Source organism: Leptopilina heterotoma, unplaced genomic scaffold, assembly GCF_015476425.1.
Source record: "Leptopilina heterotoma isolate Lh14 unplaced genomic scaffold, ASM1547642v1 Lhet_54, whole genome shotgun sequence".
Classification (NCBI taxonomy): domain Eukaryota; kingdom Metazoa; phylum Arthropoda; class Insecta; order Hymenoptera; family Figitidae; genus Leptopilina; species Leptopilina heterotoma.
The window spans coordinates 5,568,706-5,589,071 of NW_025111118.1; the positions used below are offsets into that span (position 1 = coordinate 5,568,706).

Consider the following 20,366-nt stretch of genomic DNA (forward strand, 5'->3'; position numbering starts at 1 on the left):
ATCACTAATTAAAAAGCAGAAGGTTAGTCACTAATGCAAATTAGTAGACATTTTTACTAATTCTAATTTAGAATAAATCTCTAAATTAAATACAACATTAGTAAATAAGAACTTTTTAGTAAAGAAAAAATGTTTAGTAAATAATAAAACTCTATTTTTGTTTCTTGTTCCATTATCTTTACTAAAATTTTAGTTACTAAATAATAAAATTTCAGTAAATATAATAAAGTTTTATTCTACTTTTTTATTCTATTTTATTGTATTTTCTTTACTCAAAATTTATTAGTTAAATAATTAGTAAATAATAATTTTTTTAGTTGATCTTTTAGCAAGTTATATAATTTTAGTTAAGAAAAAATGTTTAGTAAATAAGACAATAACTCCCTAAATTTGAATTAGTTAAAATTTTAACTAATTTGAATTAGTGACTGACTTTTTGCAACTAAATTAGTAAATTTTACTAATAAATATAATAATTTTTACTGATAAAGATAGTAATTTTTACTAATAAATATAGTAATTTTTACTAATAAATATAGTAATTTTTACTAATTTATCAGTAAAATCAGTAAATATGTCTTAATTGCTACTTATTCACTAATTCTACTAATAATTATTGCTTATTTACTAACTTTACTAATAAATTAGTAAAAATTACTATTTATTAGTCAAATTTACTAATTTAAAAGCAAAAATTCAGTTACTTATTCGAATTAATTAACATTTTTACTACCTCCAGTTTAGAGAGATTATTAAAGTAAAATCGTGGCCTTCCTTTTGCTTCAGCAATTAGTAAAAAATAACTAACTATTAGTGGAAAATAACTAATTATTATTAGAAAATTACTAATTATTAGTAGAAAAATACTAATCATTAGTAAGTAAATAACTACAAAAAGTGTCAAATTTCACTATTTAAAAAAACTTTTTATTTGTTTTGACCAATCCTAAAAGTAAAATTTAATAATTAGTTATTTTCAACAAATTCAAATTTAGAGAGTAATGAATATCATTCAAGATTAATAAATATATATATAAATTCATTCACGTTATGAAATAATTGAAAACGTCCGCAGACACTAGAAATTCTATCATTACAAATTTTGTGCAATATATTCTCGGTACAAATATTAATTACATTTTGAGCCTAAAGGGTTTCGTGTCAAACAGTTACATTATAACCGATCAATAAAGTACCCCAAACTCCCTTTCACAATGAAGTAGAAAACACCATCAAATATGCATCAACCTCGAAAACTGACATTTAAACGTAGCTATCATCCAGTTTGCGTTGTTGCCATATTCACATTCTTGTTTGTTTCAACCACACACACACATACATACAACAGGTGTTTTTTTTCCTACTCATTTTCTCTGCTTTTAAATCATTTTCTTTTTAAATTAATTATCACCTCTTTTGCTGTAAAACAAACAAAAATCCTGAATGTTGAACTTCTGTTGAAACAATAAATAATCTCAACAATAAATTTAAATTTACCTAATTAATTTTTCAGTAAATAAAACTTTCTCTGGTGTACGAGAATAATTTTACTCCAAAATGCATTTTAAATCTCCTTCACAAACTAGTACAATATGTCGTCTGCTCGTAGCAGACGTCGGATTTCTACATTGATTTCCGCCTGTTCAGATGGCGCTTGTTTACGTGTCGACAGTTCCCGTTTTGAAACAACAAAAAAAAACATAACCCCACAAAATCTGTGATTTTGACAATTCGTGACTAGTGTTATTTTCTACTCTTAAGTTTTTTATTTAACAAATTTTTCCTTTTTTTTCCTCATGTTTTTTGTAATACTTTGAAAAGTGAAAGGAGTATTAAATTTAGAATGACAGTACCAAAAGTGAAGGCTAGTGAAAATAAGGAAAAAAGAACAAAGGTATTTAATGTTTTACTCTATTGTTTACAAACATAGTGAAACAGTGTCTAATTCGTGAATCTGGGAAATAGACATATAAAAGTCCTTAATTTATTTAAAACTTTTCCCCTACAACTTTTTTTCCCTATAAAATAGTTTCAGAAAGTTTCTTTTTTTCACTAATTCAGTAAATTAACAACTTTTAAAAGGTATTGTTACTAAAAAACAAAAAAAAAAAATTTTTAATTTATTTAAAAAAAACAAGTAGAACAAATTTTTTGTCATCGAAATTTTTGACAGAAAATTTTAGTTTTGAAATGTAGAAATTAATTTTGTTTTTTGATAAAATCCCGGACATTCAATAATTCATGTAATTTTATTAATTTATCTCTGAAATATTTAAAAACTTTTCCACATAATTCTTTGTCTTTAAAATTTATAAACATCGAGAAAGTGTCAAGTATGCAGAAATTTTGCCTACACGCAAGTTGAGAAATATTGTTAAATAAATTGCACTTTTATCAAATGAATAAAATATTCTCGCTCTATTTTAATCACTTAAAATATAAATAATTAATAAGAAAATAAATTTTTAATAAAATAATTTATTCTACTTTATGATAAAATAAATTTCTGATCGAACAATTTTATAATAAAATTAATTTTAAATAAAGTAAATTAATAAGAAAATTAAATTAATTAAAACTAATTTAATAAAATAATTTATAGTTAAATAATTTATAATAGAATAAATTTGTAATCAAGTAGTTCTATAATAAAATAAAATTGTAATAAAGTGGATTTATAATAAAATAATTTATAATATATTGAATTTTTAATCAAATAAATTTATAATAAAAATAAATTGTAATAAAATAAAATTGCCATAAAACAAAAGGACAGCAAAATAAATTTATAATATATAAATTTATAATATATAAATTTATAATAGAATAAAAATTTACAATAATACCTAGAAATAATTAAACAATTTAAATTCATAATTTAGTGAAATATTAATTATTTTTAATTGATATTTAATTATTTACCTGACAATAAGTTATTTAAACAAAAAAATCAATATAAAATATATGACAACCCTTTTTGTTAAAATAAATAATTAAATGACAATAGAATCAATTCCAGACTTTTTGATTTTAAATTACATAACCAATTAAATTAATTATTCAATTGCAAATTGCTAATTGCTAATTGCTAATTGAGAATTAATGAAAAATATCACTTCAATGTTAATTTAAAAATAGAAAAAGAATTTTTTTTAAATAAAAATTTTCCACACGGTAATTTAGAGTAAAAGTAAAAAAATACCCAGAGGAAAAACATTTTCATAATAATTTTCCAAGTAAATTTTTTCCTAACTAGAAAAATTATCATAAGCTCAATTTTCTATTAACTCTCAGTATTTAATTAAAAATTATTTTTAGAAAATACATGAAAAAATAAATTGAAAATTCAAATGAAAAAAGAAATTAAAATACAAAAGAAAAAATTCATTTTTCCGCAAAAAGAATAAATTATTAAGGAAAAAAAATGAAAAATTCCCAAGAGGAATATTGTCAATATAATAGTGTTGAAATGATTATAGAATATTTCCCCCTCACCCTATTTTTTTTTTAATATCAATTTTAAATTGATCGCAAAATAACTTATAAATAAAGTTAAAGATCTCTATCGTTTCAGACGTTATCTGAAAATACCAGACTGGGCGTTAGCTCCCCTCAAATCGATGAGGATTTTGAACTTTGGGATCAGTCGGGTTTTATGTTAAGGAACGATATGGATGATTATGGTTCAAATTCAAAGTAAGTGTAAAAAAAATGTTTCAAAGAAAAAAAATAAATCTAATTTTTATAAAATCGAAATATTTAAAAAAATAATTATAAAAAAACTTCACTAGAAACTTAAAAGTGAAACTAAGTTTTCTTATTTACACTACTGTGAAGAAAATTTATTTGATTCAGATAAAAAAATTACTTGCTTTGTGTCAAAAAAATATTTTATTTCATTTGTGTTTTACACATTTTAAAAATTAAATGAAACAATAAATATTTTATTAATATTAATTAATTAATATTAATTGTATTAATAATATAATAATGAAATAAAATGTTTCATGTTTTGATAATTTAATACAATATATATTATACTGAATATTTATTTAATAAAAATGTGTATTTTTTTATCAACGTTTTTTTAAATAACGTAAATTATTTATTTATTAATTGCGTTAAATACTGAATTTACTGGTTCGAATTTAATTCATTTAATTCAATTTAAATAAAATTAAATTCGAACCAGTAAATTCTGTATTTAAAGCAATTACGCTTTAAACTTTAGAATTTATTTGCTTCGAATAAAATTCATTTCGATTTATTTAAATTACTTAATTTTAATGTTTTTAATTAAATTCTACTGCAATCATTTTTTCTAAACGAAAAATTATTCCTCACAAGTAAATATTTATTGGAATAAATTGTTCAATAAATATTTACTTGTAAGAAGTAATTTTACTTTAAGTAAATCATTGTCAAGTAATCAATCATTGATTCAAATAAATTTTCTTCGAGTGAAAAATATATTTTAACGTAATTTATTTATTGTTCTTTCAAACTAATAATTTATTTTTACTAAATTATTAAATATTGACTAATAATTTAATTTATATACTAAATATTTATATGAATTTTCATATACATAAAATTATTTTCTGTTAAAATTATAAATCCAAACAAAATAACAGGACAATAAATATTACCAATTGTTTTGCAATATTTATCAAATCATAATTATTACAAATTAATATTTTCTGCTAAAAAATATTTATTAATATTTAACAAATAGTAGGTAACGAAACCAATAATAATAATTATTACTAATCAATTGTTTTGCAATGCTTAACAAAGAATAATTATTATAAATTAATATTTTCCCCCCAAAAAAAGTATTAATTTATAAACAAATAGTAAAGAATTTGATTATTGATATTTTTGTTAAATTCTCATAACACAAGAAATAATTTATTTTTTCTGAATTTAAAAATAAAAAATAAAAAAAATGTGAATTTCTTTTTGTAGATGGGGGGCGCAGAGTTGGTGTAAACCAAGTTGCATACCAATCACTGTAATTTTGATATTAATTGTTTTGGTTGTATTATTACCGCTACTCGACGCAGCCGATAAGCAAGCATTAAATTCAACAAGAATTGAAAATAATTCAAAATTATCTTGCATGGATAGTTGCAGTTTATCCCTAACAGAGTCAATTCCAATCGGTCTCATCTACCCGAATAATTCCCTAATCCACCAAAGTACTTATCAGACATGGAAGGATCTAATAGAGTCCGCTCAAAGTACAATTGAAATAGGCTCCTATTATTGGACAATGAAACGAGGAGACGTTTATCCTCACGACAGCGCCAAAGAAGTAAGTGACAATCGACAAACTAATGCCAAACAATAACTAAAGGAAATTTTACATTAAAACGATTATTAAATCAGAAATTTTCGAACATTTAAAATTAAAGGTTTTCGATTGTCAATTTTTTTGAAAAATAAATACACAGAAAAAAAATTCCATTCACATAATTGTTGAAAATTTTAGGGAAATAATTTTTAATTTTTCAAATTTCTTTAATTTTTAATAACTCTATATTACTATTATCAATAAAATTTGGCGACGAAAAAAATAAATAAAGAAAAAAAAGGTAGACAAAAGTAAAGGAAAAAAAAATAAAGATAGAAAAAAAGTTAGAAAAAAATAAAGATTGAAAATATAAACTTAGAGAAAAATAATGTTACAAAAAAATAAAGAGAGAAAATAATAAAAAAGAAGAAAACAATAAAGATCGAAAAAATAAAGTTAGAAAAAACTAGAGGGAAAAAATAAAGATAGAAGAAAATAAAAAAGAAGAAAAATTAATAAAGAATAATAACAGACTTCGCACTCGATAATTAATTTTAAAAAAGTAGCTTTCAAATTAAAAAAAGTAGCTGTCGAAAAATTAAACTTGATGACCAAAAAAACTCGGTTTAGAAACTTCACAAAACTGACAAAAATTCCATATATTTTTTATTTTCCTAACTTTTTCCTAATTTTCATAAAAAATATTTACTTCTTTCTTATCCTGATGCTAATAAATTGAATTCCTCCAACGAATTTTATTATTCATGAAAGAATTTAAATATTTATAAAAATAATTTAATTCTTGCGAAGAATTTTATAAAAATTTTTAAATAATTGATTTCTTTCGACTAATTTTATGCAAATTCTAATATAAATAATTGAATTCCTGAGATTATTATTATTCATGAAAAAAATTAAATTCTTACGAAGATGTTTATAAAAAATTTATTAAATAATTGAATTCCTAAAAAGCATTTTATTATTTATGAAAATAATTGAATTCTTGCGAAGGATTTCATTGGAATTTTTTAAAATAATTAAATTTCCAAGAAGAAATTTATTATTTTTAAAAACAATTGAATTCTTGTGAAGAATATTGTTCTTTATGAAAATAATTGAATGTTGCAAAGAATTTTATTAAAATGCCTCTAAATAGTTGAATTTTCGGGAATAATTTTCTTATTTATCGATTTAATCAAATTCTTTCAAAGAATTATTTATATGTAAATAATTGAATTCTTGGGAAGAATTTTATTAAAATCTAAAAGAATAATTGAATTATTCCAAAAAAATCTAATTAAAATTGAATTTAAAATAATTGATTTCATTTGAAAAATTTTATTAAAATATTTGAAAATAACTGAATTCCTGGGTAAAATTCTAATATTTTTGTAAATAATTAAATTCTTCCAAAGAATTTAAAAAAAAACAATTGTTTAAATAATTGATTTTTTCGAGAAATTGAAATTAAATTTTTAAGAATAATTACTTTTTTTTAGCAATAATTCCTGTTAAATTGTATTAAAAATATTTAAAATCCTGCGATGAATTTTATTATTTATGTAAATAATTGAATAGTTCCTAAAAATTTGATTAAAATTTTCAAAAATAATTGAATTCCTGAAAAGAATTTTATTATTTATGAAAATAATTGAATTATTGCGAAAAATTTTAATAAAATATTTCGAAAGAATTGAATTCCTTTGAAAAATTTTGTTATTTTTGAAAATAATTGAATTCTTCATAAGAATTTTATAAACATTGTTTTAAATAATTAATTTTTTCGTAATATAATAAATATTATGAAAATTTTATTTTAAATAATTGAATTCTTTTGGAAAATTTTATTTGTGAAAATAATTGAATTTTTCGATTAATTCATTTAAAATAGTATTAAAAATAATTGAAATTCGTCGATGAGTTTTATTATTTATGGAAATAATTGAATTCTTTCTTAGAATTTTATCAAAATTTTTTTTAAACATTGAATAATTTATTTTCTCGAAATTAATTTGTAAATGCTATTCTAAATTAATTAAATTCTTGTGGGAATTTTATTATTTATGAAAATAATTAAATCGTTTTAAAGAATTTAATTTTAATTTTTGAGAATAGTTTTTTGATTTCTAGAATTAACGTATTTAAAGTAGTTGCAATTCTAAAAAAAAAACAGAAATAGTAGCTTTTAGTGGCTGAAATCTAAAAAAAAGTATCCAAATAGTAGAATATTTAAAAAAATTGTACTATTGTAGGTTTTAGTAGAGGAGTGCGAAGCCTGTAATAAATAACACAGCCACACAAAAAAAAAAAAAAGTTCTGATCTGGGGGTCTCACTATGTAGACTTTATGTTTTTTGGGTCGCTGAATCCGAATCCGAGGTCCATTTAACCCCATCAGATCAGGATTTTGACATAACCTCAAAAAACCAATATGGCGGACACATTTTTGAAAAGTTCATCGGATTCGCTTGAAATTCGTTACTCGGGGGTTTTTGGGGTCGCTGATTACGAATTTGAAGTCTGATTTCAAAAATTCAAAATGGCGGATCCAATATGGCGGACAAGTTTTTGAAAAATTCATCGGATTCGCTTGAAATTCGTTACTCTGGGGTTTTTGGGGTCGCTGATTACGAAAATGATGTCGGTTTTTCAAAATTCAAATTTTTTTTTTTTTTCAAAATTTTTTCAAATTCAAAATTTTGAAAAACCGACATCAATTTCGTAATCAGCGACCCCAAAAACCCCAGAGTAACGAATTTCAAGCGAATCCGATGAATTTTTCAAAAACTTGTCCGCCATATTGGATCCGCCATTTTGAATTTTTGAAATCAGACTTCAAATTCGTAATCAGCGACCCCAAAAACCCCCGAGTAACGAATTTCAAGCGAATCCGATGAACTTTTCAAAAATGTGTCCGCCATATTGGTTTTTTGAGGTTATGTCAAAATCCTGATCTGATGGGGTTAAATGGACCTCGGATTCGGATTCAGCGACCCAAAAAACATAAAGTCTACATAGTGAGACCCCCAGATCAGAACTTTTTTTTTTTTGTGTGGCTGTGTAATGAATAAAGAGAAAAATAAATAAAAAATATTTTTTTTTTCTCTCTATTTATTTATTTTTTCTCTTTATTCAGAGTTGCTACAGAACCTGGAAAATCTGGAAAACCTGGAAAAGTCAGGGATTTTTAAAAAAGGTCTGAGATTTAAAAAAATTTTACATCTTAAAAATCATCGAAATATTAAAAATATTCTTTTTTTAATAATTATTATCGTTGTTATATGGTTCAATAAAGAAACAGAGATAATCTAACGTGAATATTTTTATAACTTAAAAAGGTGACCTGAAAATTTATCACATTTGGTACTGAAAACCTGGAAAAGTCATGAAAATTTAAAAACAGACTTCTGTAGCAACCCTGTTTATTAATTATTATTATTTTTTATTTATTATTATAAATAAAAAATAATAATAATTAATAAAGAAAAAAAATAAATAATGAAAGAAAAAATAAAAACAAGGAATGAAAAAAGGACGAAAAAATAATGAAAAAAAAAAATTGTCAATCTCTGAAGAAATGCAAAATAAATGTACAAACATATAAATATATGTTGTGGAATTTCAACTTCATTCCTCCCTCCCACACACATACACACACACACACACAACCCCCTTTTAAACTGGCATTTGCCAATTTCTTTTGTTCAGGGCGAGGACGTATTTCAAGCGCTATTGGAAGCCGGAAGGGATCGAAGAGTGACACTGAAAATTGCACAAAACGTACCCACGCAAGCTAATCCAAACACTGATACCGAGTTCTTGAGTAAAAAGGCTAATGCACAAGTGAGAAGTTTAAACTTTCCAGCCCTTATTGGCGGTGGAATTCTCCATACGAAACTTTGGATTATAGATAGGAAACACGTGTATATTGGTTCAGCGAATATGGATTGGCGAGCTTTAACTCAAGTTAAAGAACTTGGTTTTGTCGCTATGAACTGTTCATGCCTAGCCGAAGATATAGCTAAAGTTTTCGATGTAAGAGACTCTTTAAATTTTTAATATAATTTCATTAATTTTTCACAAAAAACTTAATCTCCATTTTTTCAAACTTGATTAATTCTTCATTCCCCTTTTAATTAATTCAACTTTAAAAAGAAAAAAATTAAATTCAAACATTTCAATTTATACAATTTTAATATAGAAATTAATTTTTTAAATTATGTTTAATACAAAACTTTAATTCATTTTTAGAGTTAAAATTTTAAACTAATTTCATTTTCTTTTTCAAACTGACTCTCAAAGTTATTTTCATTAATTCTTAATCTATTACCTACTTTTAATTTAAGTTCAAGAGAGCAAAAATTAATATTTAAACTAATTTAATATATTTCTTAAATTCTCTAAATGTTCATTTTTCAATTTATTTTTTTTAAATTACATTTGAAATTAATTTTCACGAAATTTTCTGTAAAAAAAATTTTCACGTGAATTATTTATTTTTTCTAGGTTTATTGGTTGGTTGGAGAAAAGAATCAAGTGCCGCCAAGTTGGCCAGCAAATGTTACTACAAAAGTTAATGTCAAAAATCCAATGTCCATGACTGTTGATGGCGTTCAGTATCGAACATTTTTGTCAGTGAGTAACAATTATTTATCAATTACTTCCTAATTAATTAATTAATTAATTAATTAATTAATTAATTAATATTAATGTTTAATAATTAATTAACTATTAACAGTTAGTTTTCTTTTAAATAAGAATAAAATAATTAATTGTATTTTTCAAAATAAAACCAAAAAAGTATAATTTAACTTTATGTATTAAATGAACGAAAAAAAATATTTTTAATTATTTATATTTAAACTATATTATTTATTTATTTGCAGCAATATAGAGTCTGAAAATAAACTCTATAAAATAAATTTAATAAATATTAAATTAAAAATATATTTTGCCATTTAATAATAAAATTTCACGTAAACTTTTTTTTTAATTTCAGAGTTCACCCCCTAAATTATCACCGCCGGGACGAACGGACGATATTGACGCTATTTTACATTGCATAGAAAAAGCGGAGAAATTTATTTACATTTCCGTTATGGATTATATACCAATGATGCTTTACACTCCGAAAGCCCGGTAAGTAACGAAATTTCATTGCAATAAAAATTTTTGAATTTAATTAAAATAAATACAACTACACTGAAAAAAAATTTACTTGATTCAAATAATCGATTACTTGACTATTATCAAATAAATATTTACTTGAATTAAATAATTTTTAATGAAGTCAAATAAATTGTATTTGAAACAATAATTTCAGTATTGGAAGCAAATATGAATTGAACAATTTAATTTATTTGATTTATTATTATTTATTAATTTATTTTATTTATTTGACTTAATTAAAAATTATTTAATTTAAGTAAATATTTATTTGATAATAGACAAGTAATTGGTTTTTCGAATCAAAGAATTTTTTGAATTTGATTTTTTAAATTTTTCGAATCAAATTTTTTTCAGTGTATATTAAAATAAAATTATTTAAAAAAGAAAAAATTCGGAAAAAAAACTGTCACGAATTGATTTGTTCCTTAATTTTACAGATTTTGGCCGATCATTGATAATGCCCTTAAAGTTGCTGCAATCGAGGGAAAAATAAACGTTCGACTCTTAATTTCATGGTGGAAACATTCGCGAATGAGTGAAGATCATTTCTTAAAATCACTAGAAGATTTGACAAATTCGTACAAGAATGTGAAAATTGAAGTTGTTAGTAATTTTAATTTTAATTTTAATTTAATTTAATTTAATTTAATTTAATTTAATCTAATATAATTTTAATTTTATTGAAAATTTATGGAAACAAAAATTTATAATTACATACAATAAAACTTGGTTAGGTGACATAATTTTAAGTACAAACTAATTAATTTATTACGAACTAATTTAGAATTAATTAATTAATTTATTTATAAATTAATTAATTAATTAATTTATAAATTAATTAAGAACTAATTTAGAATTAATTAATTAATTTATAAATTAATTCTTTGGTGAATAAATTTTACTTAAAATTTCTAAATTAAAAATTTAGAAAAATGTCCCAAGGTTTAATTGTGTGTGAAAAATAAATTGAACTAAAACTTAATTTTCAAAGTCAATTAAATGTAAAATTTCGATTTTATTTTTCAGAGGCGTTTTATTGTTCCGTCAACCCCCGAATTTGATAAAATACCTTTTACAAGAGTTAATCATAATAAATATATGGTTACGGATACTGCTGCCTATATTGGTACCAGTAATTGGTCAGGCGACTATTTCGTTACCACTGCTGGTAAATATTATTTCAACAATTTTTATTTACTAAGTAATATAATTATATAATTAACATAATTAATTGTAATAATAATATTAATCTCATTATTCGTGCCAATAATTTTATTAACGAATATTTAAAGACAGTTATTAAATAATAGTTTAATAATCTTAATTATATACTACATTTAAATCAACCAAAAAACATTTACATATATATTATAATCCTAATTAATAATATAATATTAATTTAATTAATCTTTAAATATTCGGAAAGAATATTCTATTTTTTAATAATTTAATTTAATTATTTTTTCAGGGGTGAGTGCAGTTTTCGAGGACGATGGCGTGAATAATACCAAAAGTATAAGAAAACAATTAGAAAATGTATTTCTTCGCGACTGGAATTCGCCCTATGTTCATCGATTAAACGGATCTTGCTGGAATCAAAATTTCGAGAGAAATCCAAAAAAAAGAGGACCCTTACAACCTACACAATCTCATCATGTACCTGCTTAAAGAAAATTTTTTTCGTAAGTAATTAAAATACTTACTTAATCAATAACAAAAAAAAATCCCCTTTCATCTTGCCTTTTATTATCTCTTTTCGTTACAAAAAGAAATTCAAATAACATAATAAATAATAATCTTTGAAATATTAAGAATTATTTCTTAATAATAAGAAATAATTTTACGCTGAAAAAAATGTGAAAAGAACAAAAAAAAAAAGAAATACGGAAATATTTTTAAATTTTAAAAATAACTATAAATAAAAAACGGTTGTGAACAAATAGCGTAATTAACAATCGTTAGGAACAAAAAAAAAAGTTTAAACGTAACAAAAGAATTTTATTACAATTGACTAAATAATAGGAGTCTGTAAACTTTGAACTCTATCCACTTTTGTGGTAAAAAGATTATATATTAACAAATTTTGAATTTTCTACGTAATTATAAAAAATATCTTTTATGGAATGAATGAATGATTTATGGCGCATAAATATTAATTACTTTAATTGCAAATACGTGCCTCTTTAAAAAAAAATATGGTCTCTGTTAATGTTACAGTCATCCTTTAAATAAAAGAGAGTAATGTGTATAAATTTATATACATGTCTATAAAAACGGTAAATAATTTTTAGATTATAAAAAAAGCATTAAAAAAATTTCCAGTGTTCTTCACATTTTAGTGAAGTGCTCAATTAAAAAAAAAACAGGATGCCAATAGAAATTTATGATAGATTATAAAATTTTAATTTTTTTACTTTATTTTTTATATTTATATTTTTTTTTATAAATATTTAATTTTTTACTATTTTTTTTTACTTTCAATTTGGAAATAAAAATCGACGATAGATATGATAAATTTTAATTAAAAACTTTGAATTTTAATTTTAAGGTATATAAGTTATCTTTAATTTTACTGATAGAAATTTTTCATTTATAAGCAAATAGAAACTTATTTTTAATTTTTCATTATTTTTCATTATTTTTCAATCTTTTTCCCCCTTTTTTTTGTTATGTTCTTAATGAAAAAAATTACATACTATTTTTGTAATATTGAAAATAGTTACGAAATACCAGTGAATTTAATTACGAAAAATTCGTGACTTTAAAAAAATAACATTAGTTATTTTTAAAAAGTTTTAAAAAGTTAAAAATTACTTTTTGAAAATTTATTGAAATTATTATTTATTACTTATTATAACTAAAGAGTCCTTAATTCTTTGCTAATTTGTAGAAAGTGACAAAAAATAAACAGAACTTTCATATTTTTGCAAAATTATTTGTATAAGTACTCGAATTTTTTTCCTTTCAAGTAATTTGTTTGTAATAATTTTTTTTAAATTAATTCCCTCGAAAATCAAAAAGAAGAATATTTAAATCTTATCGTAGAAATAATAATTAATTAAAGACTATTTTAATCAATTAACGTTCAATTCAGTTAATTAATGTTTATTTTAATTAATTAACGTTCATTTTAGTAAATTTATGTTTATTTAAAATAATTAATTAATTAAACTTTATTTTAATTAATATTTATTTTGATTAACTAAAATTTTTTTCTGAAAATTTAAAATAATTTTTTAAATATTAAAAAAAAGCGATTTTTCTAACTAATAATCGAAAAACAATGCTTTAAAATTAAATGGAAGACGATGAACTTCACAATTACATGACTGATGACACGTAGAAAGTCATTTGCAAATGTTCATGGTAATAAATAATGTGTGTGTGTGCTCAACAGATTACATATATACCAATAACCGTGATCATAACTGACAATTGTTAAAACCGGATTTCTCTTTAAATTTTTTTTCTTCGATTTCTCTTTCTTTACTCAAAAACTACAAAAAAAATTGTATATTTTAAAAAGAGCGGAAGATTTTTGCAAAGATTTATTTCTTTTTTTTTAATTTTCTTTTAATTTTTTCAATATTCTAATTTATATAATATTTATTTTCATGTTTAATTTATTGTCACTTTTTCTTTCTCATAAATTTTGAATTACGTTTTCTTGAATGGAGAAAAAATTATTTTTGCATCAGAAATTAAAACTTTTGTCTTAATGATGCAAAAAAAATTTTTTATTATGAACATTGACAACTTTTGAAAGTGGCAATTTTTTAAAACTTAAGGAAATTTTTATCATTAAAAAATTGTACAAATAATTAAAAAAATAGTAAATATTAAAAATTTTAAACTATTTTTTTGAAAATATTAATTTTTTCATTTACACGAAAAAAAAATCTTCACTTGAAACGACGATAAGTTTTTCTCTAAAATACCCGAAATTATTAATTGAAACAACTAAAAATTTCGAAAATATTATAAAATTTGTACTTGTTTCAGGTAAAAATTTTGTAGGTATTTTTTTTTTCTTGATAAAATATTAATGTTAAAAAATCTCATTATTTTGTTGGTCAATTATTAAGGACCTTTAATCAATTTTTTTCTCAACATTCATCACATCTATCGTCGATATAATATTTCCATAATCAATGAATCTTGAATAATATTTAGTAATATGTTAATATGTTTGCAATAATTTTTTTATACATATATATTGTTTACTCTTAAGAGCTATTTGACCTTTTTCTTTCTCATATATTGCTTTTAAAAGAGTATTTTTGAAAACGTGTAAGCTTCAACAAAATGTAGAAGCATTGATCAAAATGTATTGAAGCAATCGATCATTGTCTGACATGTTAAATTAAAATCCACTCTTGTAACAAGAAGGGGTTAAAATATCATTTCTGAATGAGTATTATAAGTATGTGTGTTATTACTTTTTTGTTAAACCAACAACAACAAAAAATTATTCCAAATTTTTTATATAATTATATCATTTTGCATAATATTAATAAAAAGAAAAGGAATAGACGTATAAATGATTTTATACAATTTAAAATTATAATAATTGTAAAAAAATACACGAACTTTGAATTTTTTTTTGAAAAAACAATTTTCAGTATTTTTTTCCAGCAAAATTATCAATAAATTTTGCAAATCGATAAAGAGAAAATTTGATTAGTTATTTTTATAATAGTTTCGATTTTTTTATTCTTTTTTGTAAAATATTTTTTACACTATTTCGGAAAGATATTTCAAAAAGAAATAATTCGAAATATAAATTCATGGGTGATATATTATTATTTTTGTAAATTACGCTACATAATATGTTATGCATAATTATATAAAATTGTATATAATATTGTAAGTACCTATAATATCTAACACCTTTCGTACAAATACATGTCTTCAAAAACTTCCTACGTTGCCTTGTAAATTTTAAAAGCTAGCGATACAAAAATAAAGATTTGAAATTTAACTACAAAACTGTTTCGCTTTATTAGATTTTCCCCAATAATAAATTAACTACTTAATAACAAAAGGTAATAATAATTATTATTTTTAATATATAAAATATTTAATATAATAATTTTAATAATATATAAATTTTTTCCGTAAATTTTTTATTTTATTTATTAAAAAAGAAATAAAGGAGTCGGGGAACTGGTTTTGTAAATAAATAAATAAATGTAATTAGAGGGGATACCAATATAGTAATAGTAATGATAATAATAGCTAATAATAATAATAAAAATAATAATAATAATAATAATAATAATAGGAATAAAAATAATAATTTAAATATTAAACAAATTTGTATTTTTTCTATTTATTCATATTTTATTTTATAATAAATAAACAGTAAAGAAATAAATAAATTTTATTATTTGAAATTAAATTTATTAAATTTATTAAATTTATTAAATTTATTAATTTTATTATTTTTAAATTAATTTATTTAATTTATTCTTTTTAATATTTTTTTTATTTATAAACTATTCAAAATATCAAGTTAAATATTGTTTAAAATCTTTTTGTTAATAAAATTTCTTTTATAAATAAATTATCAAAAATTTAACGAGCGTCGTTAATCGTATTTAAATCGTTCAAAAAAAAATTCTTCTGACATGAGTGAATTTCGGAGAAAATACTAATTTTTTTTTCTTTTTAAAGGGTATTCCCCAATCTATATTGCGAATGAACCACCAAAAGTTCCCAACATTTTTTTATTTTTTTCTTATAAGTGGAAGAAATGCACTCAAAAATGCCACCTTTTTTTTTTTTTTTTTTTTTTTTTTGATCTTGAGAAAAGAAGATTCGGGTTCGAAACTTTCCTTATTTCGTACATTGACCCTGCAAGATAGCAAGCGAAGGAAGGAATTAAGGTACAACCACAAATAAAGAAAGGAGAAAAAAAAATTGGTAACGGAAATTGGTACTCTTACGTGACCAAATTTAATCGATTGAATGCAGATTACTAAAGTCATTTCAAGAGGAATAATAATTATTATATAAACACTGATAAGGTAAGTATTTTCCTTTTCATTATTTTATACAATAATTATTTATTTTTAAAACTAAACAGTTTATTATTTAAATAAATAATAAATGAAACCTTTTTTTGTTTTCTTTAGTAACTAATAAAAATATTACATTTTTATTAAGATTTTTTACTTCAGATTTTATATTATTAATTTTATTATAATATTATTATTTTTTTTTATTATTATTATTATTTTACTAATTTAAAAATAATTTTAATTTTCAAAAGAATATTTTTAAAGGCCACGAAGAGGGCAGTTAATATTTATAAGCATATACATTGTTTAAATAAATAAATATTCATTACATGAAAATGACTTAATTTGGAAAAGAAAACTTTTATAAAGAATTCATTGACAACTATAATTTACTGTTGCTGCTTATAAATTGTTACGAATTCTTTAATAAAGCTTCATAACTAAACAATTTATTTTCGAAATGTTCATTTATTTCAAAGATGACAGAAAAGTATAATTAGAAGAAAGAAACGGATATCAAAGAACATTAATGGAGAAAAAAAATACTTCAATGGTAAAGTAGAGAATACATAAATAAAAAAAAAAAAATTAAATTAATTGTGAAAAAAAATAATAAGCTTTCTTCAATAATAGAAAATCTATTTGCGAATAATTTAATCGAGTAAGGAAGTATATATATAAGAAAATGGAAAAATAACTTAAATTATCATTTTAATACTCGTCTTATATAAGCGGAAAAAGAAAAGAAAAAGTTCAAAGAAAATGAAAAACCCACCAAACTATTACCTAAGTTTTATAAAAGTGACACAAACACTTTTACAAAAAAGAAAAGAAAACGGAAAAAAGAAAAATAATCGAGAAAAAAAGTGCGAAATGAAAAATATAATTATAATGTAACATAAAATATATTATGTAAATAATAAAAAATAATATAATATAGAATAAATAAAACATAATTTAGAAAAAAACATTTTTTTAATTTCTTTTAATCACCGAAAAAATTATGAAAAATTTATTTCGAAATCAAGAATATACTTATAGCACTTATTATAGATTTTATATCTAAAATTAGAAAAAATACTATTCTTAATACAAGAATATATTTTTCGTATTTAATACATATTCCAAAACTGGTGCTAAAAAGTATATTTTCTTAATTTCAAAATAAATTTTTTTCAGTTAAAAAATAATTTTCATTACAAAAAATTAATTTTCCACAACTTTCAGTAAATAACTTTTAACATCAAAAAAATGTGTTTCCAAATAATATTTCACAACAATTTTTCTTTCTGGTGTTATTTAGGATCTAAATTTATTATACATTATTAAAATTCAAAACAAAAATTTGTTGACCATTTTCGAAATTTTATTTTTTGAAAAAATTAAAATTTTTCAAAATCTATACGATTGATTGTTCAGAATCGCAAAAAAGCCTATAAAAAAAATCGGCAACGCAAAATAATAAAAAATTTTGAAGTAGTTGAATTTTGTAAGTATTACGAGTTAAATTTGAGCCAATTAAAAATAATCATTTTTTGGGGGTATCAAATTTTTTTTTTTTTTACATTTTTTCAATACCTGAAATTATATTACACTATAGAAAATTAATAAAAGTAATCTTTAATTAATTTACAATTTTTTTTTATTTTTCAAAAAATCAAATTTTTTGAAAAAATTAAAATTTTAGAAAATCCATACGATTAATTGTTCAGAATCATGAAATAAGTGTATAAAAAAAGCGGCGGTGAAAATTACTGAAAATTACGAGAGTAGTTCAAATTTTTATTTTTCGAAAATTTCAATATTTATTTAAAAAATTCATAAGGAATAAATTTTTTTTTATTTTTCGAAAAAAAGGTAAAGAAAGGATTCATTTTCAGAAAAACCATCTTTTCCAAATTAAATTGGAATTTGTTCTATATAATTTAAACAATTTCCTAATGCAATGGATTTTTAATAAAAATTCTGGAAATTAATCCAAATAAATCCTACTGAAAATATTTTAGAATATTTTGAGAAAATCATTATTTCCTATCCAAATGTTAAATTTTGTTCCATAAAAAATGAAAAAATTTCCTAATACAATGGGATTTTTAATGAAATTTAAATAAATCCAAATCCTACTGAAAATATTTTCAAATTGTTTCCTGAAAATCGTGATTTCCGAAGAAAAGTTAAATTTATTCCACGGAAAAGGAAATATTTCTTGATACAAAGAATGGAAATTCTTTGTATCAGGAAATATCTTGCAATTAGAAAATAAACCCAAGTGAACCTGGAAATATTTTTTTTTCCAAAAAATCGTGATTTCCGAACAAAAGTTCGAGATTTAGACAAACCTAGAGACTAAACTTCTAAACGTATTTGTAAAATATTCTAGAATATTATTAATTGGTTTAAAATCTCGATATAATATTTCAGGAAATTTTAATACATTTCGTATTTTTTAAAACATTTGGATTTTTTAAAATTTAGACAAACGTAGATACTATAAACTACTTAACGGATTTTCAGAAAATTTTAATACATTTCGTATTTTTTGAAATATTTTAAATTTTCTCAAAAACATTGAAATAGAAGATAAATTTCTAAACACTTTCCCTTTTAATATTATCATTCATGCATTTTTTAAAAATTTGAAATGTCGCAAAAAGTTTTAAAATCCCAACAAAAACATTTTTGATGCTAAAAATTCCGCCAAGTAAAAGTTTTTGTAATTGTCCAAACAATTACTGAAATAAAAGTTTACCAAGTAAAATTTATAACCAAAGTTTTTATATTAATTTATTTTATTAATTTTACTAATTAGATTTACTAATTAAGTCAATGTTTCACGTTATATTTTGGATTGTGACAAATAATATGAAATTTAATTTCATATTTAACATAAGCAAAAAATTAAATCTAATTATTCGTCTTAATAAAAAATTTCTATTTAAGACAATTTTAAATTCTTGGCGTCAATATTTTCATCAATTGTAAGTTAGAAAAACTATTGCCGCCGAGATTTTAAAATTGCCTTAAATAAAAATTCTTTATAAAGACGAATAGTTTGATTTTAGTTTTTGCTCATGTTAAACATGAAATTAAATTTCATATTATTTGTTACAATCCAAAATATAAAGTGAAACGTTGACTTAACTCGTAAATCTAATTAGTAAAATTATAATAAATTAATATAAAAACTTTAGTTATAAATTTTACTTGGTAAATTTTTATTTCAGTAATTGTTTGGACAATTACAAAAACTTTTACTTGGCGGAATTTTTTGCATCAAAGATGTTTTTGTTGGGATAGTAATTTCTACTAATTTATTAGTTAAAAAATTTACTAATTCAAAAGCAAAAAGTCAGTCAATAATTAATTAAGTAATTAATTAATTAATTAATTAATTCAAATTAGTAAACATTTTTACTAATTCGAATTTAGAGAGAGAGAGTAACCAGCGATTTTTTACCAAAGCTTCACTGCAATAACCCAACTTGAAAATTCAAAAGACAAGAAAAAAAAACACGATTTCTAAAAAAGAATCTTTTTGTCTTCAAACGCATCACATACGACAAATTCCCATCTAACCTGATACAGTGATAATCCAAGGAACTTTAGAACGTGTCTAGACCTTTAATTACAGTCCACAGCCTTTGACAACCTACAGTCATCTCTCCTCTGTAGCAATTACATCCATATAAATAGAATGGTCATGATTTCGATAAGAGGATATATATCTAAACAAAACAACTGTCAAAGGGAATGCTTGACGATTAGCATTACACACATAGTTGTATATAGCATATATACATGAGAGTGAATCCCCACCAAGTGTGGACCACCTCCTTTCTAGTCATTTGGCTTTGGGTAAAGGCCTTCCATCAGTTTGGT

The 20,366-nt window shown here is 21.6% G+C and overlaps 2 protein-coding genes across 3 annotated transcripts in view; one reads left to right on the plus strand and one right to left on the minus strand.

Annotated features, from left to right (window-relative positions):
* The window catches only part of LOC122508535, an 843,732-nt gene that overhangs the window by 726,091 nt on the left and 97,275 nt on the right, over positions 1 to 20,366 (minus strand). The window lies entirely within an intron of this gene.
* Positions 1,649 to 12,824, plus strand: LOC122508536 (5'-3' exonuclease PLD3-like). The gene is made up of 9 exons (XM_043621953.1): positions 1,649 to 1,894; positions 3,575 to 3,696; positions 4,969 to 5,317; positions 9,004 to 9,330; positions 9,802 to 9,930; positions 10,295 to 10,434; positions 10,902 to 11,067; positions 11,491 to 11,632; positions 11,933 to 12,824. Exons 1-9 carry the CDS (start codon positions 1,844 to 1,846, stop codon positions 12,130 to 12,132), a joined length of 1,626 nt encoding a protein of 541 aa, XP_043477888.1. The 5' UTR covers positions 1,649 to 1,843; the 3' UTR covers positions 12,133 to 12,824.

Excerpts from the sequence above, each read along its gene's own strand:
- LOC122508536 (XM_043621953.1), top strand. The coding sequence starts at position 1,844 with ATGACAGTACCAAAAGTGAAGGCTAGTGAAAATAAGGAAAAAAGAACA. Across the intron at positions 5,318-9,003 it reads CTCACGACAGCGCCAAAGAA|GGCGAGGACGTATTTCAAGC; the intron begins GTAAGTGACAAT and ends TCTTTTGTTCAG. Across the intron at positions 9,931-10,294 it reads AGTATCGAACATTTTTGTCA|AGTTCACCCCCTAAATTATC; the intron begins GTGAGTAACAAT and ends TTTTAATTTCAG.